The sequence below is a fragment of the Salminus brasiliensis genome, chromosome 2 (assembly GCF_030463535.1).
Source record: "Salminus brasiliensis chromosome 2, fSalBra1.hap2, whole genome shotgun sequence".
NCBI classification, from domain to species: domain Eukaryota; kingdom Metazoa; phylum Chordata; class Actinopteri; order Characiformes; family Bryconidae; genus Salminus; species Salminus brasiliensis.
In genome coordinates, this window is record NC_132879.1 from 58,143,079 (window position 1) to 58,167,310 (window position 24,232).

The following is a 24,232-nucleotide window of genomic DNA, read 5'->3' on the forward strand; positions in this document are numbered from 1 at the left end:
TCTTCTCTAATCGTTCTGGTGTTTTACTGGGTTATTAGTGTTGCGGATGAATAAAGCGGTGGTGGTGTTCCTAAAGAAGGAGGCTTTAGTGGGGAGGGTTATTGAGAGTGGGGTCTGGGTGAAGGGAGTGATGGTGCCTGCTACGCGGGTGGTGGTGTCTAACGTGCCCCCCTTCATCGACCATGAGGTGATTGAGAGGGAGCTGGTTCGGTTCGGGAAGCTGGCTGGCTCGATGAAGATGATCCCTCTCGGGTGTAAGACCGCCGCTGTGAGGCACGTCCTCTCGTTCCGCAGGCAGGGGTTCATGTTTCTACACAACCCTGACCAGGCGCTGGACCTCACGCTGCGGGTGAAGCACGGCGACAGCTCGTATGTGGTGTTTGCTACTACGGGCAGCTTGCGGTGTTTTGAGTGCGGGGACGTGGGGCATAAAAGGTTTGTCTGTCCGCACAGAGCAGCACGACAGCCCGAGCACGTAGAGACGGCTAGCGAGCCGGCTTCTGAACTGGTACCGGATCCTGCGGGGGAGGGAGCAGCGGTGCGAGCGGCGGCGCGCAGCAGGTCTGACTCTCAGGTGAGCGAGGCGGCAGGAGGGGTACGGGAGGCCGCTGAGGCTGGGCCTGGTGAAGGTGTGTGTACTGTTCAGCCTGCGGACCCCCCCGCTGCGGGGGTGGGAGAGACGCAGGTAGATGTTGTGCGTGCAGGTGTAGCTGAGCAGGCGGGGGGTGCTGAAGGTGGGGGTGTGGGGGTAGTGGAGGAGGCTGCAGGCCCTTCTGGGGTTGTTTTTATGAGGCCGGACGCTGGGGTAGCCTCAGTGACGGAGAGCCAGATGGAGTTTGATCTGGATGAAGAGGAGGAGGGATCTTACTCAGATTGCTCTGAACTGTCAGAGAGTTTGTCCAGCCAGGCTGGAGAGGTCTACAGTACTGCACAGCTTGACCAGTTTCTGAGGATCACTAAGGGTAAAAGGAACGTCTCTTTAGTTACTCACTTCCCTGACCTCAACAAATTCCTCAGAACAGTGAAACATGTTCTGAAGGTGGATTCTGGTGCGCTGTCACCCAGACAGAGATACAGGTTAAAGAAGTGGGCGACTACTGTACGTAAAGGACCGCTCTGATGCAGAACATCTCACCTGTTCCTGATCTTTCCTTTCTGCTGGTTCTGTCCTTCCCTGGCTTCTGTCTGAGCATCACTCCTACTCTCTGTATGGGTACTTTACATGTCGGCTCCTTAAATATTAACGGTGCGAGGGATGGGCTGAAAAGACAAATGCTTCTGGATTATATTGAATGTAAACATATTGATGTTATTTTTCTACAAGAAACACACACTGACCCTGATAATGCAGTGGAGTGGGGGATGTGGTGGAAGGGTGTAGCAGTTCTGGGGCATGGAACCAGCTGCAGTGGAGGTGTAGCGGTATTGTTCCTCTCAGGGCTTCCTGTGAGAGTGCTATCTCAGAAGGAGGTGTGTAAAGGACGGCTGTTGAGGGCTGATGTGGATATTAATGGGCGGGAGTTTGTGTTTATGAATATTTACGCACCTACTATAGGGGGGGAGAGAGTGGCCGTTTTCACGTCCTTGCGGAAAGAACTGTCTCAAGTTTCCCAAGATGCCTTTGTTGTTTTAGGGGGTGACTGGAACTGCACGACCAATAGTGGAGTGGACAGAACAGGGCGGGAGCCTCATGTTTCATCCGCTGGATTATTACGTGATATAGAGCGCCACTTTAATTTGGTCGATTCTTGGAGGTTGAAAAACCCCTCTGAGAAACAATTCACTTGGGTTAAAGTGGTGGATGGGCGGGTCAGCGCTGCCCGTTTGGACCGTCTTTATCTACTGAATGACCACACTAATAGTTTGCTTACAGCCTCAATACTTCCTGTAGGATTTTCGGACCATCATTTGGTTTTGATCCAGTTGTCTACTATGTACAGGCAGCACGGAGCGGCCTACTGGAAGTTTAATGTGCAGCTCTTGCAGGATGCCGCTTTTTGCTCTGCCTTTCGGCAGTTTTGGGAAATGTGGCGGTTCAGAAAAGGGGACTATGATTCCCTCAGACAGTGGTGGGATGTGGGGAAAGCTCACATCAGACTGTACTGCCAACAGTATACAGCCCTAGCCACTGTGGAAAGGAGGAGGGTTCTTTCTGACCTTGAAGCCAACATTAAGCGTGTTGAAGAACAGTTAGTGGGTCAGAACCCTGGTGCTGGATTGCAGGCTGACCTGGCGGCGCTGCGCAGGGACCTGGGAACCTTTCTGCAAGAGAAAGCGAAGGGTGCACTTGTGAGAGCTCGTTTTAAACTGCTGAATGAAATGGATGCCCCTACGTCCTTCTTTTTTGGGTTAGAGAAACACCGTAACCAATCCAAACAGATGCATGGATTATATCTGTCTGATGGGAGACTAACTTCCCATGTGGGGGAAATGCGGGAGAGGGCGGTGGAGTTTTATTCTGCATTGTTTACAGCTGATCCGTGTGACACCGCATGCGTGGACTCCATGCTGTTAGATCTGCCCAAGTTGTCTTTGGATCAGAAGTGTAGTCTGGATCAACCGATCTCACTACATGAACTTCACACCGCAGCACTCCAGATGGCGGATGGCCGATCCCCAGGGGTGGATGGACTGCCTGTTGAGTTTTATAAAGCATTCTGGGATTTGGTTGGTTCTGACTTATATGACATGTTGTGTGAATGCATTGTGCAGGGGGAACTGCCTCTGAGCTGCCGTAGGGCGGTTCTGTCCCTTCTCCCAAAAAAGGGAGATTTGTGTGACATTAAAAACTGGCGTCCAGTAGCCCTTCTATGCTGTGATTACAAAATCTTCTCCAAAGTTCTGGCCAACCGCCTTAAAGGCATTCTGTCGTCCATTGTGCACACGGGCCAGTCGTACTGTGTACCAGGACGCTCCATTCTGGACAACTTGTTTTTAATACGGGATTTGATCGAACTCTCTAACCTCACTGATGTGACCTTTGGCCTGCTTTCCCTGGATCAGGAGAAGGCGTTTGATCGAGTGGACCACTACTACCTTTTTGAGACTTTGACCAATTTTGGATTTGGAGAGCAGTTCGTCAGCTACGTTGAGCTGCTGTATTCCAATGTTTATTGTCTGGTTAAGGTAGGAGGGGGATTGAGCCGGCCTGTCTCAGTCGGGCGAGGGATTAGACAGGGGTGCCCCTTGTCCGGTCAGCTCTACTCCTTGGCCATTGAACCTTTCCTGCTACGATTAAGGACAACAGTACAAGGGGTCGCCGTCTCAGGATGGGGTGGCCTTTCAGCCTTTTCTGTATCAGCTTATGCTGATGATGTCACGGTGATCATAAAGGATGAGAGGGATATCCATCAACTGCAGGAAGGTCTTCGTTGTTACGAGAAGGCATCATCTGGTAAAGTGAACTGGAAAAAGTGTGAAGCCTTATGGTGTGGACGGGGCAGTACTCCCCCTAACCTACCTGGGGGCCTAGAGTGGGGTACACGTCGGTTGAAGGTCCTGGGAGTCTACCTGGGTGTGGGAGAGGCAGTCATGCTGAATTGGGACGGTGTTTTACAGCAGACTGTTCAAAAGCTGGACAAGTGGAAGTGGCTGCTCCATCAAGTATCTTACCGAGGTAGGGTGTTGATCATCAATAACCTCGTGGCATCCACGCTATGGCACCGACTGATGGTTTTAAATGCTCCACCTGGTCTGCTGCCTGAGGTCCAGAGAAAAATGGTAGACTTTTTTTGGACTGGATATCACTGGACTAAGGCTGCAGTGCTCTACTTACCCACTCATGAGGGCGGACACGGTCTGGTAGACCTTGAAAGTAGAGCTGTGGCTTTTAGGCTGAAGGCTGCACAGAGGCTGCTTTACCATGATGATGTGGAATGGAGGGAGCCTGCATGTGCTCTGCTGAGGAGAACTGGGGGTAGGGGGCTGGACCTCCAGTTGTTCCTCATGAACTTGGACGGATTGCACCTTGCTGGACTCTCAAACTTTTATGCTGCAGTTTTAAAAGCCTGGAGACTGTTCGGATTTTCTCGGGATGGAGGACTGGGAGTAGGCCCCTGGATGTGGGAGGAACCCATCTTTCATAACCCTGGGATAAGGCTGGGCATAGATTCATCGCAGAGTCTCAGGAACTGCTTCATGTCAGCGGGGGTCAGTAAGTTGGGCCACCTGCTGATTCCAGGTAACGGCGGATGGAAGACACCACAGCTCTTGTCTCAGCAGACTGGTGTAAAGTCATTGCGGCTGCTGGAAAGGTTTGTGACCCAGTTACAGCAGGCACTTCCACCAGCGGCCAGAGGAATATTGGACCCACTGCAGAGCGAGGAGCGTCCTCCCTTTCCACGGTTACAAGTGTCTGCGGCTGTTGGTGACTGGCAGGAGGGAAGGGGTAACCTCCTGACCTTTTCCTCTCCAGGCCTGGGTGAGTTCTCAACTATCAGTAGCAAGGCACTGTATGGAATGGCCGTGAAGATGCGGAATTTTCGTGCCTTGAGGGAGGTAAGAGAGCACCGGTGGCAGGGTCTGTTGGGTGAGCACAGCATGGCACACTTCAGGTGGAGAATCTTGTATAAACTGCCTGTGCCCAAAAGAACTGGGGACCTGCAGTGGAGGATAATCCACGGGGCTCTGGCCACAAACAAGCATGTTTCTCACTTGAACCCTCTTGTAGACGAGGGTTGTCCATTTTGCAGGAGGCCTGAGACGGTAGAGCATGTGTTTGCCGGGTGCGTGCGCCTGGAACCCCTGCTGGACTTGCTGAGGGGTTTGTGTGTGAAGGTTGGAGTCCCTTTCACATTGGACATATTTATACTGGGTCCACGCTACTCTGTCCCTCAGCGTCAGAGGTCTTGTTTCCTGAACTTTCTGTTTGGACAGGCTAAACTGTCCGTCTGGCTCACAAGGCGGAACAGCCTTCGAGGTGAAGGTGTGACTGACCCAGTGCTGCTGTTTAAGGCATTGGTCAGATCTCGCGTCAGTGCGGAATTCGCATATTATAAACTGCTGAACGATGTGCTGAAGTTCCAGACTGTGTGGTGTGTTGGTGATGCTGTGTGTGCTGTGGACGATGATCAATTGGCTGTTTATGTGTAAAGTTTGGAGGGGTGTGCAGTTGTTTTTGTTTTGGTTTTTTTGTTTGTTTGTTTTTCCTTTTTTAAGGGGGGGGGGTTTGGGGGGGTTTTAATGGGGATAATTTATTTTTTTGCTTGATGTAATAAAGATTGTGTAAAAGTCTCTCTCTCTCTCTCTCCCTCTCTCTCTCTCTCTCTCTCCCTCTCTCTCCCTCTCTTTCTCTCCCTCTCTCTCCCTCTCTCTCTCTCTCTCTCTCTCCCTCTCTCTCTCTCTCTCTCTCTCTCTCTCTCTCTGTCTCCCTCATAAACGTATGTACTTTGTGGTTTGTTAAGTTTACCCCCACCTTCACTGCTACAGTAGTAGAAAATGTGTGATATTAGTAGTGAAGATCCACAAAAATGCAGTGTGAGGAATTGGACAGGAAAACAGCATTTTGCGCTTGGCTTTGCACTGAGAGATCTAGATCTATGGAGTGTAAGAAGCTCCTGTGTGTGATTCTGTGTGATGAGCAGATTTTAATTCTATTCATGTTTATTTTTACAGTAATATTTAATCTGAGTGGGACACAGGGGAGAGACGTCAGCCTGTTCTGTGATAAAGAGGGTAAAGTGTTCTGGGAAAAAGGCACTGATGGAGGGAGATCATTGATCCTCTCTGCTGAGAAAGGAGAAATCATCACCAAATACAAACCTGATCCAGAAAACAGATTCAGTGTAAATAGTGAAGATTCATCTCTCCTGATAAAGAATCTCTCTCTCTCTGACTCTGGGATTTATTACTGTAACACTGTTCCTGTAGTGAATCTGACAGTCTACCCTCCACCACCACCAGCAGGTGAGTCTCATTTCTGACTGTGTTACACACCTCACACTCACACAGCTTTTAATACTTAATGTCTGCTACAATATAATGTTAATAACAGTAATAATTGGATGTGTGTATTATATTTATTGCTCTGATTGCATTAAACAATACAAACAATTTTACCATGGTAGTATTTTAGCAGTATTTGTTTATCATTCATATCCAGAGTTCTTATTTTTTAATCATGTCACACAGGTCAGAGAATGTTAAAAATATTTGTCCAAAGAGTTTTGGCTACAACCACACTATTACATTTTAATTTTAAGGTAAAATCTTTCTTTGCCCACATTTTAGCTCTGTATAAAAACAAATCTGTACTGTCAAAATACCATCCACAAACACTGGACATAAGTCTGTTAACAGAAAGCACATTGGCTACTCTACACTTGGATGCTTAGTTAGAAATAATAAAAAAAAAACAATAAAAAGGAGAAAGAACAATGTTTTTATTTTCAACAGCCCTGTGTTTCTGTCTGTCCTCTATTTTAAATACAGCCAAGATAACAGCCATCAGTGTGCACACTTAAACCCTCCACAGTATCATAACACACTGCATAACACACTACATAACACACACTTCACTGCAGAGGCAAATATTGTATTTTTACATCAACACAGGGGGGTGTGGTGTCATGAGATTTTAAAAAGTGAACATGATGTAAAGGGCAAAGGTAACAGGAGTGATTGGGCCTATTATGTTGACCTAGGGGTGGGGAGGAGGATGAGTGGAGTTTTTGTATGTGTTGCGGGGCAGGGAAACGGTGAGTGGGCAGTATGTCTTGGAAGAATGGGCTGTGTGAGAAGGGTGGTGACTTGAGGGTAAGTAACGCTCCCGGGAGGAGTGAGCAGTGTACCTGTCACAGCAGTCATCCCAGCAGTCTGAACGCTGGCAGTGTGTGTTATACTGTCTAGAGTGTTAAGGCCGGTAAGGTGGTGTAGAGCTGTCATTATAGCAGGTGTAAGGTTGATCCTCAGTGTGGGCTGTCCAATCTGATACTGGAGATTGTCGTGGTGACGCTATAAAATCGCCACAAAGAAGTCGTCACCCTCTGATGTGATATGTGAGCAGCCGCTGTGGGCGCTCTTACTGGCTGTGTGTGATTTCTGAGCAAATCTTCTACTGTGATTCTATGATAAACAAAGAACCAACCATTTTTCACAGGCTGCAGTGTTCTTTTTTAAAGAGAACCACTATATTGTCTATTGTGTATTGTTTCTTCAATTTCATGATGAATGGACCAATAGGAATGCTTCAAAATAACTTGGAATTAACTATTTTTACATTAAAAGTTAAGTTAAACTCTTTTACATAAATGTTAAAAAGGTTTTGTCTTTGTTCTGTAAATTGATTTTTTACTGCTTATTTTGGAGATAAGAGGTTATTGTGTGAGAGTGACAGCATATAGAATATCTACTGTACTTTATGTTCTCTTGTTTTCCTCCTTTAGGGCGTAAACATATCAGAACTCCACCCTCTACAACAGGTAAGAGTGAAACAGCAGAGTGAACTCTCATCAGAGTGTGTTAATCCTATCTGCTAGCTTCAACACTTCTTTACCTGCAGCTCTTTATTTTTACCTTCTCTGTGAATTTACTCCGTCTTGTGAGTTAGTAGAGTATCCGAAACCTATTCAGCGGTAAAAGAGCATTTCCTGCAGTTCAGGAGCTGAACCAACAGTCATCCCAGACAGATGGCAACAAAACACTCCCTGCAATCATAATGAGATTAGTTTGTGCTGTTGATGATGTTGATGTTACTGAGAGCACGTCTGTTCTCTGAGGTGACGGTGCTGCTCTTCTACAGTGGAGTCAGAATCAGACGAGCTGTTAGGATCAGGGTGATTCCTCCTGCTCTCCTATAAAAGCCTCCAGTTTTCATTTATTCTGAGTTCGTCTCTACAGTCTCCCCACAGTCAGTAAACAGATCCATGAGTAAGAATAGTTCAGTATATTTTAATATGATCTACTTTTCTCCTGCAGGCAGAAGATCAACAACCACTTCAACCAAAACAACAACAGGTAACAGTTCTGTTCATTTACTTCAGCTCTGACTTACAACTACTGTAATTTGTAGAGCGCTCTGGGTTTGATAGAGTACTTTAGTTAGTTATGAGTAATTTCACTGTGTATTTGCTGACAAGTCTGAACATAAAGGTAATAAAATATATAATAGCAGTGACTCCAAACAAGTTAGTGAACAGTAAATACTGATCCTTTTTATGATTAATATAACAAATAATAAACATACAAATGTAGTATATACACACGTTAACAAAATTGTTGGTACCCCTCAGTTAATGAAAGAAAAACCCACAATGGTCTTACTTTTAAAAGTAATGGTCTTACTTTTGTCAGATTCAAGTTATTTCTGTGATTATTGTGGGTTTTTCTTTGGTTTGGTTTATTATACTCAAAATAAGAAGTATAGGAGCCAGAATTAAAATAAAATAAACAAGAGTTTACAAAATGTACTTCAGCAAGATCTTAATTTACAACCCCTCACAAAAGGGAATTAAACATGGAATTGGAGCTCTACAAGCAGGACAATATTTATATTGAACTGAGCTTTCAAATAGTTTGGTAAAAGCAGGTAATACTCAAGTTACTATGAACTGAAACAGTGTAGATTTCTACTGTTTTGCACCATTAGGGCACTCTTACTGGCTGTGTGTGATTTCTGAGCAAATCTTCTACTGTGATTCTATGATAAACAAAGAACCAACAATTTTTCACAGGCTGCAGTGTTCTTTTTTAAAGAGAACCACTATATTGTCTATTGTGTATTGTTTCTTCAATTTCATGATGAATGGACCAATAGGAATGCTTCAAAATAACTTGGAATTAACTATTTTTACATTAAAAGTTAAGTTAAACTCTTTTACATAAAGGTTAAAAAGGTTTTGTTTTTGTTCTGTAAATTGACTTTTTACTGCTTATTTTGGAGATAAGAGGTTATTGTGTGGGAGTGACAGCATATAGAATATCTACTGTACTTTATGTTCTCTTGTTTTCCTCCTTTAGGGCGTAAACATATCAGAACTCCACCCTCTACAACAGGTAAAAGTGAAACAGCAGAGTAAACTCTCATCAGAGTGTGTTAATCCCATCTGCTAGCTTCAACACTTCTTTACCTGCAGCTCTTTATTTTTACCTTCTCTGTGAATTTACTCTGTCTTGTGAGTTAGTAGAGTATCCGAAACCTATTCAGCGGTAAAAGAGCATTTCCTGCAGTTCAGGAGCTGAACCAACAGTCATCCCAGACAGATGGCAACAAAACACTCCCTGCAATCATAATGAGATTAGTTTGTGCTGTTGATGATGTTGATGTTCCTGAGAGCACGTCTGTTCTCTGAGGTGACGGTGCTGCTCTTCTACAGTGGAGTCAGAATCAGACGAGCTGTTAGGATCAGGGTGATTCCTCCTGCTCTCCTATAAAAGCCTCCAGTTTTCATTTATTCTGAGTTCGTCTCTACAGTCTCCCTACAGTCAGTAAACAGAATCATGAGTAAGAATAGTTCAGTATATTTTAATATGATCTACTTTTCTCCTGCAGACAGCAGACCAACAACCACTTCAACCAAAACAACAACAGGTAACAGTTCTGTTCATTTACTTCAGCTCTGACTTACAACTACTGTAATTTGTAGAGCGCTCTGGGTTTGATAGAGTACTTTAGTTAGTTATGAGTAATTTCACTGTGTATTTGCTGACAAGTCTGAACATAAAGGTAATAAAATATATAATGGCAGTGACTTTATATAGTTAGTGAACAGTAAACACTGATCCTTTTTATGAATAATATAACAAATAATAAACATACAAATGTAGTATATACACACGTTAACAAAATTGTTGGTACCCCTCAGTTAATGAAAGAAAAACCCACAATGGTCTTACTTTTAAAAGTAATGGTCTTACTTTTGTCAGATTCAAGTTATTTCTGTGATTATTGTGGGTTTTTCTTTGGTTTGGTTTATTATACTCAAAATAAGAAGTATAGGAGCCAGAATTAAAATAAAATAAACAAGAGTTTACAAAATGTACTTCAGCAAGATCTTAATTTACAACCCCTCACAAAAGGGAATTAAACATGGAATTGGAGCTCTACAAGCAGGACAATATTTATATTGAACTGAGCTTTCAAATAGTTTGGTAAAAGCAGGTAATACTCAAGTTACTATGAACTGAAACAGTGTAGATTTCTACTGTTTTGCACCATTAGGGCACTCTTACTGGCTGTGTGTGATTTCTGAGCAAATCTTCTACTGTGATTCTATGATAAACAAAGAACCAACAATTTTTCACAGGCTGCAGTGTTCTTTTTTAAAGAGAACCACTATATTGTCTATTGTGTATTGTTTCTTCAATTTCATGATGAATGGACCAATAGGAATGCTTCAAAATAACTTGGAATTAACTATTTTTACATTAAAAGTTAAGTTAAACTCTTTTACATAAAGGTTAAAAAGGTTTTGTTTTTGTTCTGTAAATTGACTTTTTACTGCTTATTTTGGAGATAAGAGGTTATTGTGTGGGAGTGACAGCATATAGAATATCTACTGTACTTTATGTTCTCTTGTTTTCCTCCTTTAGGGCGTAAACATATCAGAACTCCACCCTCTACAACAGGTAAAAGTGAAACAGCAGAGTAAACTCTCATCAGAGTGTGTTAATCCCATCTGCTAGCTTCAACACTTCTTTACCTGCAGCTCTTTATTTTTACCTTCTCTGTGAATTTACTCTGTCTTGTGAGTTAGTAGAGTATCCGAAACCTATTCAGCGGTAAAAGAGCATTTCCTGCAGTTCAGGAGCTGAACCAACAGTCATCCCAGACAGATGGCAACAAAACACTCCCTGCAATCATAATGAGATTAGTTTGTGCTGTTGATGATGTTGATGTTCCTGAGAGCACGTCTGTTCTCTGAGGTGACGGTGCTGCTCTTCTACAGTGGAGTCAGAATCAGACGAGCTGTTAGGATCAGGGTGATTCCTCCTGCTCTCCTATAAAAGCCTCCAGTTTTCATTTATTCTGAGTTTGTCTCTACAGTCTCCCCACAGTCAGTAAACAGATCCATGAGTAAGAATAGTTCAGTATATTTTAATATGATCTACTTTTCTCCTGCAGACAGCAGACCAACAATCACTTCAACCAAAACAACAACAGGTAACAGTTCTGTTCATTTACTTCAGCTCTGACTTACAACTACTGTAATTTGTAGAGCGCTCTGGGTTTGATAGAGTACTTTAGTTAGTTATGAGTAATTTCACTGTGTATTTGCTGACAAGTCTGAACATAAAAGTAATAAAATATATAATGGCAGTGACTTTATATAGTTAGTGAACAGTAAATACTGATCCTTTTTATGAATAATATAACAAATAATAAACATACAAATGTAGTATATACACACGTTAACAAAATTGTTGGTACCCCTCAGTTAATGAAAGAAAAACCCACAATGGTCTTACTTTTAAAAGTAATGGTCTTACTTTTGTCAGATTCAAGTTATTTCTGTGATTATTGTGGGTTTTTCTTTGGTTTGGTTTATTATACTCAAAATAAGAAGTATAGGAGCCAGAATTAAAATAAAATAAACAAGAGTTTACAAAATGTACTTCAGCAAGATCTTAATTTACAACCCCTCACAAAAGGGAATTAAACATGGAATTGGAGCTCTACAAGCAGGACAATATTTATATTGAACTGAGCTTTCAAATAGTTTGGTAAAAGCAGGTAATACTCAAGTTACTATGAACTGAAACAGTGTAGATTTCTACTGTTTTGCACCATTAGGACGCTCTTACTGGCTGTGTGTGATTTCTGAGCAAATCTTCTACTGTGATTCTATGATAAACAAAGAACCAACAATTTTTCACAGGCTGCAGTGTTCTTTTTTAAAGAGAACCACTATATTGTCTATTGTGTATTGTTTCTTCAATTTCATGATGAATGGACCAATAGGAATGCTTCAAAATAACTTGGAATTAACTATTTTTACATTAAAAGTTAAGTTAAACTCTTTTACATAAAGGTTAAAAAGGTTTTGTCTTTGTTCTGTAAATTGACTTTTTACTGTTTATTTTGGAGATAAGAGGTTATTGTGTGGGAGTGACAGCATATAGAATATCTACTGTACTTTATGTTCTCTTGTTTTCCTCCTTTAGGGCGTAAACATATCAGAACTCCACCCTCTACAACAGGTAAGAGTGAAACAGCAGAGTGAACTCTCAGCAGAGTGTGTTAATCCCATCTGCTAGCTTCAACACTTCTTTACCTGCAGCTCTTTATTTTTACCTTCTCTGTGAATTTACTCTGTCTTGTGGGTTAGTAGAGTATCCGAAACCCATTCAGCGGTAAAAGAGCATTTCCTGCAGTTCAGGAGCTGAACCAACAGTCATCCCAGACAGATGGCAACAAAACACTCCCTGCAATCATAATGAGATTAGTTTGTGCTGTTGATGATGTTGATGTTCCTGAGAGCACGTCTGTTCTCTGAGGTGACGGTGCTGCTCTTCTACAGTGGAGTCAGAATCAGACGAGCTGTTAGGATCAGGGTGATTCCTCCTGCTCTCCTATAAAAGCCTCCAGTTTTCATTTATTCTGAGTTCGTCTCTACAGTCTCCCTACAGTCAGTAAACAGATCCATGAGTAAGAATAGTTCAGTATATTTTAATATGATCTACTTTTCTCCTGCAGACAGCAGACCAACAATCACTTCAACCAAAACAACAACAGGTAACATTTCTGTTCATTTATTTCAGCTCTGACTTACAACTACTGTAATTTGTAGAGCACTCTGGGTTTGATAGAGTACTTTAGTTAGTTATGAGTAGTTTCTCTGTGTATTTGCTGACAAGTCTGAACATAAAGGTAATAAAATATATAATAGCAGTGACTCCAAACAAGTTAGTGAACAGTAAATACTGATCCTTTTTATGATTAATATAACAAATAATAAACATACAAATGTAGTATATACACACATGGACAAAATTGTTGGTACCCATCAGTTAATGAAAGAAAAACCCACAATGGTCTTACTTTTAAAAGTAATGGTCTTACTTTTGTCAGATTCAAGTTATTTCTGTGGTTATTGTGGTTATACCCAAAATAAGAAGTATAGGAGCCAGAATTAAAATAAAATAAACAAGAGTTTACAAAATGTACTTCAGCAAGATCTTAATTTACAACCCCTCACAAAAGGGAATTAAACATGGAATTGGAGCTCTACAAGCAGGACAATATTTATATTGAACTGAGCTTTCAAATAGTTTGGTAAAAGCAGGTAATACTCAAGTTACTATGAACTGAAACAGTGTAGATTTCTACTGTTTTGCACCATTAGGGCGCTCTTACTGGCTGTGTGTGATTTCTGAGCAAATCTTCTACTGTGATTCTATGATAAACAAAGAACCAACAATTTTTCACAGGCTGCAGTGTTCTTTTTTAAAGAGAACCACTATATTGTCTATTGTGTATTGTTTCTTCAATTTCATGATGAATGGACCAATAGGAATGCTTCAAAATAACTTGGAATTAACTATTTTTACATTAAAAGTTAAGTTAAACTCTTTTACATAAAGGTTAAAAAGGTTTTGTCTTTGTTCTGTAAATTGACTTTTTACTGTTTATTTTGGAGATAAGAGGTTATTGTGTGAGAGTGACAGCATATAGAATATCTACTGTACTTTATGTTCTCTTGTTTTCCTCCTTTAGGGCGTAAACATATCAGAACTCCACCCTCTACAACAGGTAAGAGTGAAACAGCAGAGTAAACTCTCATCAGAGTGTGTTAATCCTATCTGCTAGCTTCAACACTTCTTTACCTGCAGCTCTTTATTTTTACCTTCTCTGTGAATTTACTCCGTCTTGTGAGTTAGTAGAGTATCCGAAACCCATTCAGCGGTAAAAGAGCATTTCCTGCAGTTCAGGAGCTGAACCAACAGTCATCCCAGACAGATGGCAACAAAACACTCCCTGCAATCATAATGAGATTAGTTTGTGCTGTTGATGATGTTGATGTTCCTGAGAGCACGTCTGTTCTCTGAGGTGACGGTGCTGCTCTTCTACAGTGGAGTCAGAATCAGACGAGCTGTTAGGATCAGGGTGATTCCTCCTGCTCTCCTATAAAAGCCTCCAGTTTTCATTTATTCTGAGTTCGTCTCTACAGTCTCCCTACAGTCAGTAAACAGATCCATGAGTAAGAATAGTTCAGTATATTTTAATATGATCTACTTTTCTCCTGCAGACAGCAGACCAACAATCACTTCAACCAAAACAACAACAGGTAACAGTTCTGTTCATTTACTTCAGCTCTGACTTACAACTACTGTAATTTGTAGAGCACTCTGGGTTTGATAGAGTACTTTAGTTAGTTATGAGTAATTTCACTGTGTATTTGCTGACAAGTCTGAACATAAAGGTAATAAAATATATAATGGCAGTGACTCCAAACAAATTAGTGAACAGTAAATACTGATCCTTTTTATGATTAATATAACAAATAATAAACATACAAATGTAGTATATACACACATGGACAAAATTGTTTATTATACCCAAAATAAGAAGTATAGGAGCTAGAATTAAAATAAAATAAACAAGAGTTTACAAAATGTACTTCAGCAAGATCTTAATTTACAACCCCTCACAAAAGGGAATTAAACATGGAATTGGAGCTCTACAAGCAGGACAATATTTATATTGAACTGAGCTTTTAAATAGGCAGGTAAAAACAGGTAATACTGAAGTTACTATGAACTGAAACAGTGTAGATTTCTACTGTTTTGCACCATTAGACTGAACGTTCTCTGAGGTGACTGTGCTGTCCTTGTTTCTGTTCCTACAGCAGTCATTGATCTGTGTAGAATAATAGCACCATGGGTTTTGAGGTCTCCATCTCTCTGCTAGCATTCAGATTCAGATCTGTCCAAACTGTCCAAACACATGGTATAAACACCCCCTGTGTTCAGAAGAAAGACTATCAGATTAGTATGTGCTGTTAATGATGTTTCCTGTAAGCACTAAGCTGTTCCCTGAGGGGGCGTCAGAATCAGACAAGGCGTTAGGAGGCTCTCCTATAAAAGCCTCAAGTCTACAACTATCCTGAGTTTGTCTTTTCAGTCTCGCTGAAATCAATAAACAAAAGCATTGATTTAAAAATAGTAATACCACGACTCCATGAGTGCTGTGATTCCTGGGTTTTCCATCCTACAGATCCTGCAGGACTACTAGGCTTTAAAAAGCTGGTTGGAGCATCTAAAGTATATCAAATATTGAGCTGAATAGAACACCTCTTACTGCTTTATAAGAAATATCCTTTAACTTCATATTGAATTATTAATTAAAGATTGTGTGTGTAAATGGTATTTTACTATATAGTAACTATTATAACTGCAGCTATTCCAGACCAGCAGTTCTAACATCAGTGAGGTATTTCAGGGATTTTGAGTTAGCAGACGATTCTGGAAAAAATTAAGGCCCACTTACAGCTCAGCATGGGCAAGTGTATTGAGGGCTGAATATTTAAGTTGTTTGCACCGCATTGTTGTTTTTGCCCAAATTTGATCCAAGTACAGCAGCTGTTACTGTGTTTCTGCACCCATATTTGTTCCACAGCTGTATACAAGTCTTGTTAGTTATCTGGTGCTAAGATGTGGCCTGGATCCTTTATCTCTTTTCGTGTTGTTCTTGCTGTATTACATGTTTAGTTAACAGACTTATTATGAGACTGAAAGGTTAGAGCAGAAATGTGCTCAGCATGACATATCTTAGTCATTTCTACTCCTATAAAAAAATATTTTTCTGTTATTGAAGACAACACATTCTTTATTATTGTAGGTAATATTATAGCTGCTGCTCTGGCTGGAGTTGGACTTATACTTTTGGCTGTGGGTCTACTAAGATGCTATTTCAAAAAGAAAGGTAAGAACTTTTCATATGGTGCTTCCCTCACCTTCCATGTGCCAGTAATAATTACCACCCATCAAACTCTGAACTGTCTGACTTCCATCCCCAGCAACTACAGCCAGCAAGACTGACCATGTTTACGAAACCGTAAATGACACCTCTGTTCCAGCCCCTCAACCCGGTGAGCAGTAAAACAGAGTCTGGCTCATGCTGTGAATTATTATTATTATTAATTTTTTTTTTTGCATACTAATAAAAAGTATGTGTGGTCCATATATTATGCATATAATAATTATCTGGTGTATGCATATATGCATATATGATATTTACACATATAAAAGACATACATTTTGTAGTATATAGCCAAACACTCAGGATATATGTGTATATATCATACACAGTAATGGTGATTTCAGTATTCAAATATCAGCACCTCGATTGGTTACCTGAATATGATGCACATCTGTAGAGCCGACCTGATGTTTATTATAAACTGTTCCTCTATAGGTGCTGCCCCTCAGAAGGTGTATGAAGCCATTTACATTCTGGCAGGAGATCCAGATGTAATAAAACTAGGTAAAAACACACAGTTGATATTCTGGGTATCAATCTATCGTTACATCACTGATTACAATTTCCTGCAGCTGTTTTGCTTCGTTGTGCAATATTACAAAATAATCAGATGAACTGTAGATGCTACAGACTTCCTCGGCGTGTCAGTGAGGCAACCACATCCTTTAACTGTGTTACAACTCAAACATCCACCCAGACACACTGTCTAGACTGTCTAAACCCTTTTGTATGAGCTACAGAAATAAACACTGACTTGGGGGTTATTCTAATGTTACATAGAGTTAATTACAGGTAGACACTCTCACTGACCACTGACTTTATGTTTATTTGGGTTTATTCTAATGTTATATAGAGTTAATTACAAGTAGACACTCTCACTGACCACTGACTTTATGTTTATTTGGGTTTATTCTAATGTTATATAGAGTTAATTACAGGTAGACACTCTCACTGACCACTGACTTTATGTTTATTTGGGTTTATTCTAATGTTATATAGAATTAATTACAGGTAGACACTCTCACTGACCACTGACTTTATGTTTATTTGGGTTTATTCTAATGTTATATAGAGTTAATTACAGGTAGACACTCTCACTGACCACTGACTTTATGTTTATTTGGGTTTATTCTAATGTTATATAGAGTTAGTTACAGGTAGACACTCTCACTGACCACTGACTTTATGTTTATTTGGGTTTATTCTAATATTATATAGAGTTAATTACAGGTAGACACTCTCACTGACCACTGACTTTATGTTTATTTGGGTTTATTCTAATGTTATATGGAGTTAATTACAGGTAGACACTCTCACTGACCACTGACTTTCTGTTTATTTGGGTTTATTCGAATGTTATATAGAGTTAATTACAGGTAGACACTCTTACTGACTGCTGGCTCTGAAGGTTTTTTTATCATGTATTCCAGTAGTGGGGTCACTTAGCAATTCTATATTTACTTTCTGTTAATTCAGGTCTGAAGAACCAAACTGATGATTCTCCTCTGATACCAAAACCACAGTCCACTGAGAAACCGGTAAATAACCTGCAACCCCCTCACAAGCTACTGTGTTTCTTCACCGCAGTTCAATTAAATGTGACGTCTAATAACCAGTAAATACATATGCCAGTCCTCGGTGGTGTTCTCAGCCCTCTAAGTCAGTAGTGAAGGATGTTTGTTTTTATTCTCAGAATGAGCTGGTTTACTCCACTGTCCAAGCAGTCAACACAACGGTGAGGAACGACAACATTCCTGCTCGTACAGCCAATAACTAATAAACTCTAAATGCATACATTGTTAATTTTTCTTTAATCTCTAATGTTACAGTGATGTTACAGTAATGTCACAGTAATGTCACAGTAATGTAACAGTGATGTTACAGTAATGTTACAGTGATGTTACAGTGATGTTACAGTAATGTTACAGTGATGTTACAGTGATGTTACAGTAATGTCACAGTAATGTCACAGTAATGTTAAAGTAATGTTAAAGTAATGTTACAGTGATGTTACAGTGATGTTACAGTGATGTCACAGTAATGTTAAAGTAATGTTACAGTGATGTCACAGTAATGTTAAAGTAATGTTAAAGTAATGTTACAGTGATGTTACAGTAATGTTACAGTGATGTCACAGTAATGTTAAAGTAATGTTAAAGTAATGTTACAGTGATGTTACAGTGATGTTACAGTGATGTCACAGTAATGTTAAAGTAATGTTACAGTAATGTTAAAGTAATGTTACAGTGATGTTACAGTGATGTTACAGTAATGTCACAGTAATGTAACAGTGATGTTACAGTAATGTTAAAGTAATGTTACAGTGATGTTACAGTGATGTTACAGTGATGTCACAGTAATGTCACAGTAATGTCACAGTAATGTTAAAGTAATGTTAAAGTAATGTTACAGTGATGTTACAGTGATGTTACAGTGATGTCACAGTAATGTTAAAGTAATGTTAAAGTAATGTTACAGTGATGTCACAGTAATGTTAAAGTAATGTTAAAGTAATGTTACAGTGATGTTACAGTAATGTTACAGTGATGTCACAGTAATGTTAAAGTAATGTTAAAGTAATGTTACAGTGATATTGAAGCTGTTTGTTTTTATTCTCAGAATGAGCTGGTTTACTCCACTGTCCAAGCTGTTGACACAGTGAGGAACGAGGACATTCCTGCTCTCCAGCCTACAGAATAATGCAGTGTAATAGAGAGCTTCTGTTTGAGCTCCTTCACTTCAAACTTGTGTAACATATAATGTTATTTATGTGATTAGATTGTTTGTAAATACTGCCTGAAGATTTTACATAACTTGAATCACTTTTCTTAACATATTGTAATGTAAACAATAAAATAAACTTTAATTATAATAAACTTTAAAAAATTTAATATTTCTTTAATTTTCTTGTATTGTGACTTTTGTGTAGTACTATTATTATTATTATTATTATTATTATTAGTAGTAGTAGTAGTAGTAGTAGTAGTAGTAGTAGTAGATGTAGTGGGAGTAATAGTAGCAGTAGTAGCAGTAGCAATAGTAGTAGTATTAGTGAGACAGTTGTCATAATAGTAGTAGTGCTGGTTGTAGTAGCAGAAGTAGTAGTTGTGGTGGTTGTTGTGTAGCAGTGGTAGTGCTAGTAGTAGCGGTAGCAATTACCTTCGTTAAAGATGGGAAAGTTAATATTAGTTTTATTTATTATAGTGTAACATTGTATTACACTAAAGAGACAGTAACCCTACGTTATAAATGAACAAAACAAATGGAAATATGGAAATATGGAAATTTGGGATGGAAATAACAAAAATACCACACACTTACACACACACAAACACACACACACACACACACACACACACACACACACACATCAGACAGACATGCCAACACATGATTGGGTTAAAGCAGGAAGTTCTGAGGAAAGAGGGAAGAAGAGAGTCAGTTATATGACCGTCCACCATGGAAAACTTCCTGCTGACCTGGACTGCCGTTTTCATCTCTTTACTCAACACTAATGAAGCCATCATGGGTAAGCTTATTAAAATTAATAAACAGGATGAGTTTCAGTACACTTACTTTAAAGACACAGAGCGAGAAGCTGCTGGGTTCTCATGGACATGAGGAACCTGACCCTTATTCAGGATCATGAGGCAGGTGGATCTGATAAAGGAGCTGCAGTATTAAAGTCATTATTATTTATTTAAAAAGGCATTTATGGGCCAAAAATAGCCATAAAATATCAAACATCAGGCAAATAACTGCTATATTATCTCAAGGTTACCGGGCGTTAAAACTTCTGATGTATATTAGGTGCTTAATGAACTTGAATATTACACTATTCTAAATTAAATACTGCTTTAAAATAGCATATCTGTCTAATATGACTATTTCTATGTAGTGTTTGGTTTTTTGTTTTTTCAATATGAAGATTTTGGGTTTAATGTCAAGTCAAGGTCAAGGAAGGCCAAATCCTATGAAGCTTGACAAAGTGGAGTAAACAGATGCACCCTCCACAGTTTTTAGAACAATCTGGGCTTTAATATACTTTGTAAATATGTGTCCTAATAATATCTCATTGATCATTACCATTCATTAATTAATATTCAGTGTGTAATTAAACTGATAAACACTTTCTTATAATCCTTTATTGCTATTTTTTGCCAAGGGTGCCAATTGTTTTAAAAGTAACCATTCTCTGTTGCTGTGTTTAGGAATCAAAATATGCTCATTTTGTTTGATAATGTAACACTACTAAGATGTAGTATTTAGTTTGAAGTGTAACACAACAAATTAAAATTCCTTTAATGTGATAATTTTGTTGTTTTTGACATATGCAAATTAGAGTTAATTTGATGATGTAACAGTGGTGGTGTATTTGAAGTGTAGCAGACAGCAACTTACAGTTTCTTTGATGATGTAACAATGGAGATCTTTTTAAAGTGTAAACCAGCAAATAAGAGTTCCTTTGATGTAACAACTGTGCTGTTTTTTGAAGTGTAACATGCAGCAAATTAGAGTTTCTTTGATGTAACAACTGTGCTGTTTTTGAAGTGTAACATGCAGCAAATTACAGTTCCTTTGACTTTGTAACAATGGTGTTCTGTTTAAGATGTAACAGCAAACTATCATACAGCAAATTATATGTATTTTGATGATTTAACAATAGCATTGTGTTTGAAGTGCAACATATAGCAAATTTGAGTTTCTTTGCAGATGTAACAATGGTGTTCTTTTTGAAGTGTAACATATAGCTACTTTGTAGTTAAGAGGCACACAGAAAAAACAGTCCACTAACACTACAGCATGTACTTGTGTGTATCCCCAAGCATGTGTGTATTTGTGCATGCATGCAGTGTGTGTGTGTGTGTGTCAGAGATATAGACCATGCAGGCTTCCTGTGCTGTGTCTGGGGCTCAGGGTGTGTGGTGAGCTTATCTTTGTCGCTAGAAAACTGTGGGTACATATGAACGCTCTACTGAACAGTGGGCAGGGTCTTTGAGGTGCATACTGAAGGGTTTTTACAGTTACTGGAGTGGGGTTCAAATGTGGCCTAAAACAACCGACTTTTGCATTACAGTAAGAAAAGAGACTCTATTGAGTGTAACCCTACACATAATCCCAACCTTAACCTTAACCTTGCCCTTTTAGGGTTTAGATTTAGGGTAAGGGTAAGGTTAAGGGTTAGGTGTTAGGGTTGCTTTATTACTAAGGTTAAGGTCAGGGTTAGGGTTAGGGTGCAGGGTTACATTCAATAGACAGACTTTTACATTCAGCTTAGAGTTCAGTTGTATTGAATACAGGTTCAGATGAAGGTTAGCTGAATGTCAGGCGAGTGTCTGCATGGCATCTATAAAGGATGAGGCATCCAAGTAAAGTGATATCTTACTGAATATAAGTTAACACTAACACTGTTCACTGTGTTATTAACATTATCACTTAATAATTCATTTTAAAATATAATATAAAATATAAAATACAAAAGCAAAGTTCTTTATTCAAGAACTGTCTGGTTACTGGTTGTGTCTAGTTACTCATCAAGTTTTGATATTTACCATTTACTTTTCCTCAGTTTTCTTCTGTATTTGGTGAATGGTGAGAGTGTAAGAGCTCCCTCATTGGCAGTGGCAGTTCTAGCATGCATGGTATCCTGGCTGAACCCCTCAGGCAAATATAATAACACACTTATAAAGAACAGAACCTAAACATTACATTATTGTAGTACAAACAACAGGCACACAAAATAGCCTGTCGTCTAAAACCTGACCTTTCTCACCTCATTAGATGCATTATATCATCCCACTCACCTCCCCAATTTCAGGCCTTCCCAGGCAGTGGCTCAGGCAAGGACTCGCCATTGAAAGGTTGAATGTTGCCAGTGGGAACATTTTTCCCCAAAACTGGCATTATTTAGCCTATATATCCATTATTTACAATATCTAGCACTGGTTGCTAAAAAAAAAGCTTTGCAAAATAATTGTGTGTGAATTTGTGTGTGGACGCTCTACGCCATCCTTATCTAAATCTGTTATGGGTGCTATGGGTATGGGTCCACAAGCCCTGTGATTGACTACCTACAATTAGTGCACTTTCCTTCACTGCTTCAGAAAGTGGCTTTGCAAATCCAGAGTGTTTAGTCAGTGAAATCTGAGGCGGCAGCTATGGAAAATTTTAGTCAGATTCATCTGGACGTTGTTTTTTTTATCCAAGAACACTCTTAAAAATGAAGGTGACACCAAGGGTTCTGCCAATAAAAGAGCTATTTTGATTTGATAAAGAACCATGTTTGTTAAAATAGATATACAGTATGTGTAAAAAGTCAATGTAAAGGTTCTTCACTCTCACAGCTCCTTTACAAAAGTGATATAAAGAACCCTTTATGTTTAAGAGTGTAGACTGAGCTGGGAGAGCTTATTATGGGCAAATCTTGGAAGACAAGACCACCCAACCAGTAATCACCATTAGTGTTGGACACATATGGAATTTGACCTCCACCTTCAACCCATCTGTGCAGAGTGGGTTATGTGCCCCAACAGCTTACCAAATGTAGTGAACCGACAATCCTGTAATCAATAACCCAGTGACCACTAACCACCACTGAGCCACCACCGTCCCAACCAACGAAGGGGTTGGCCCTTAGTCAGTGCATATCTTCTTCTTTACAGTGCAGGCCTGAAGAATCCCAGCAATGGTTAATCTAATTGAAGTCAAGTAAGCGCTGTTAACAGTGGGTGATGTCACAAAGCAACTTTACTGGGATCTGTGTTCAAGCCCCTAATGAGCAAACCATCCTCCAGTTCTGTTGGACACAAAACACATCGTGATACAGTGAGGTACACCTGCCTGGAGCTGTGGTGGTGCCCAGGGAGCAGAGAGGGTTAGGGGCCTTGCTCACAGTGCCAACAGTAGTAGCTTAGTCAACCTGAGCATCATCCCCACAACCCTGCCATCAGTAACTCAGTGCTTTAACCACTGAGACACAGCTGCCTTAAACAACCAGGAACATCTACCAAAGAACCAAAACTCAAAACCAGAGCTGGGGCGCCCATCCGTAAAGCTGCTATATGTGATTGAGATGGATCTTAAAGTTTCTGCTAGAATAACAAAGTCATGATTCATGGAGGGGAGTGCAAGGTTTGGCCTACATTGTTTCTATGAACGTTGTTAAGAACGTACACCAATCTTTGTCCAGTTCTTGGAGAGCTGGAGAGGGTGGTCTGGAATGGATTCACTGAACCATGTTTCAGCTAATCCCTGTTCACAGCAGAAAGTAACTGCCCGGTGATTAGATAAAGGACTAACAGGCTAGGAGAAACTAGTAGGGGTTATCTGAGGCTGCTGGACATGTCTGCTGACATCAGTAATTCTAGCAACCAACAACAACATCAGTCGGCCACAGAGGGTGCATTTCGTGGTGCACGCAAATAAGCTAGGGCGACTCAGAGTTCAGGGTCACCACAATATGATGGCAGGCGTTTGTCCATGACATTTAAAGCCCTCAAATGCTGCCCATCTTCCCTCAACACAGGCTCTTCATATGAAGGTCTGGGTCTGTTCTACACCAGGAACTGGAGGACGTTTTGACTCACTGACGGACTGTTAGTGACTGTGTGTGTGTGTGTGTGTGTGTGTGTGTGTGTGTGTGTGTGTGTTTAGACGGCTGTTCATTCTCTTCCTCCTGATAATTAAAAACCATGAGAGACACTGGAAACACACCCAGTTCAGTGTGTTCTGTGTGTGTATGTGCAGAAGCACTAGCGTGTGAATGTGTACATGAGAGAGATGTGTGTTAGCAGCCTGTGTGTTGGTCTGCGGTGAGGTTTTCTCTATAGCGCTTTTACTCTTTTCTCTTTCACAGCCTGTGGTTTGGTTGGTTTACAGTTCTCAGCAGTCAGAAGCTTCAGGTTTGGTCTCCAGGGCACGCTGTGAACGGTGCAGTCAGAGCCACACTACAGGAGTAGCTGCTTTTACGCTTATACACTTTTGCTGTTTGCTACTACAGAGATCTACGCTTGTGTATCCCTGCTGGGAAAGCAGGAGCTAGCCATGCTATGATGCCTTTGGATCAGGAAGGGTTTAGGGCCTTGCTCAGGGGCCTAACAGTGGCAGCTTTGCTAACCTGGATATGATCCCACAACCCTGTTTGCAATGAGGCAGCACTCCAACCATCCACTCAGTGGTTCTTCCTCATGCTTTTAGAGTTTCTCCCATTAAGTATTGGGTCCTTCTTCGTTTTTTGGAGAGTTAATCATTTTGAGTCTTGGATCCACTTAGTGGTTCTTCTTCATGCTTTTAGAGAGATTCTCATTGGATCCACTC

The 24,232-nt window shown here is 40.3% G+C and overlaps 1 protein-coding gene across 4 annotated transcripts in view; it reads left to right on the plus strand.

Moving 5' to 3' along the window:
• LOC140549565 (uncharacterized) overlaps positions 1-18,739 on the plus strand; it is a 53,241-nt gene extending 34,502 nt beyond the window's left edge. The window contains exons 2-18 of one of the 4 annotated variants that reach the window (XM_072673309.1): positions 5,614-5,904; positions 7,383-7,418; positions 7,915-7,953; positions 8,956-8,991; positions 9,488-9,526; positions 10,528-10,563; positions 11,060-11,098; positions 12,100-12,135; positions 12,632-12,670; positions 13,652-13,687; positions 14,184-14,222; positions 15,776-15,859; positions 15,954-16,025; positions 16,352-16,420; positions 17,393-17,454; positions 17,610-17,651; positions 18,536-18,739. In XM_072673309.1, coding sequence (XP_072529410.1) covers positions 5,614-5,904; positions 7,383-7,418; positions 7,915-7,953; positions 8,956-8,991; positions 9,488-9,526; positions 10,528-10,563; positions 11,060-11,098; positions 12,100-12,135; positions 12,632-12,670; positions 13,652-13,687; positions 14,184-14,222; positions 15,776-15,859; positions 15,954-16,025; positions 16,352-16,420; positions 17,393-17,454; positions 17,610-17,651; positions 18,536-18,616 — 1,076 coding nt within the window. In that variant the 3' untranslated portion in view covers positions 18,617-18,739. The remainder of the gene's footprint in view (positions 1-5,613; positions 5,905-7,382; positions 7,419-7,914; positions 7,954-8,955; positions 8,992-9,487; positions 9,527-10,527; positions 10,564-11,059; positions 11,099-12,099; positions 12,136-12,631; positions 12,671-13,651; positions 13,688-14,183; positions 14,223-15,775; positions 15,860-15,953; positions 16,026-16,351; positions 16,421-17,392; positions 17,455-17,609; positions 17,652-18,535) is intronic. The other 3 variants (XM_072673307.1, XM_072673310.1, XM_072673311.1) reach the window with 3 other exon arrangements.
• Positions 18,740-24,232: the final 5,493 nt, after the last annotated feature.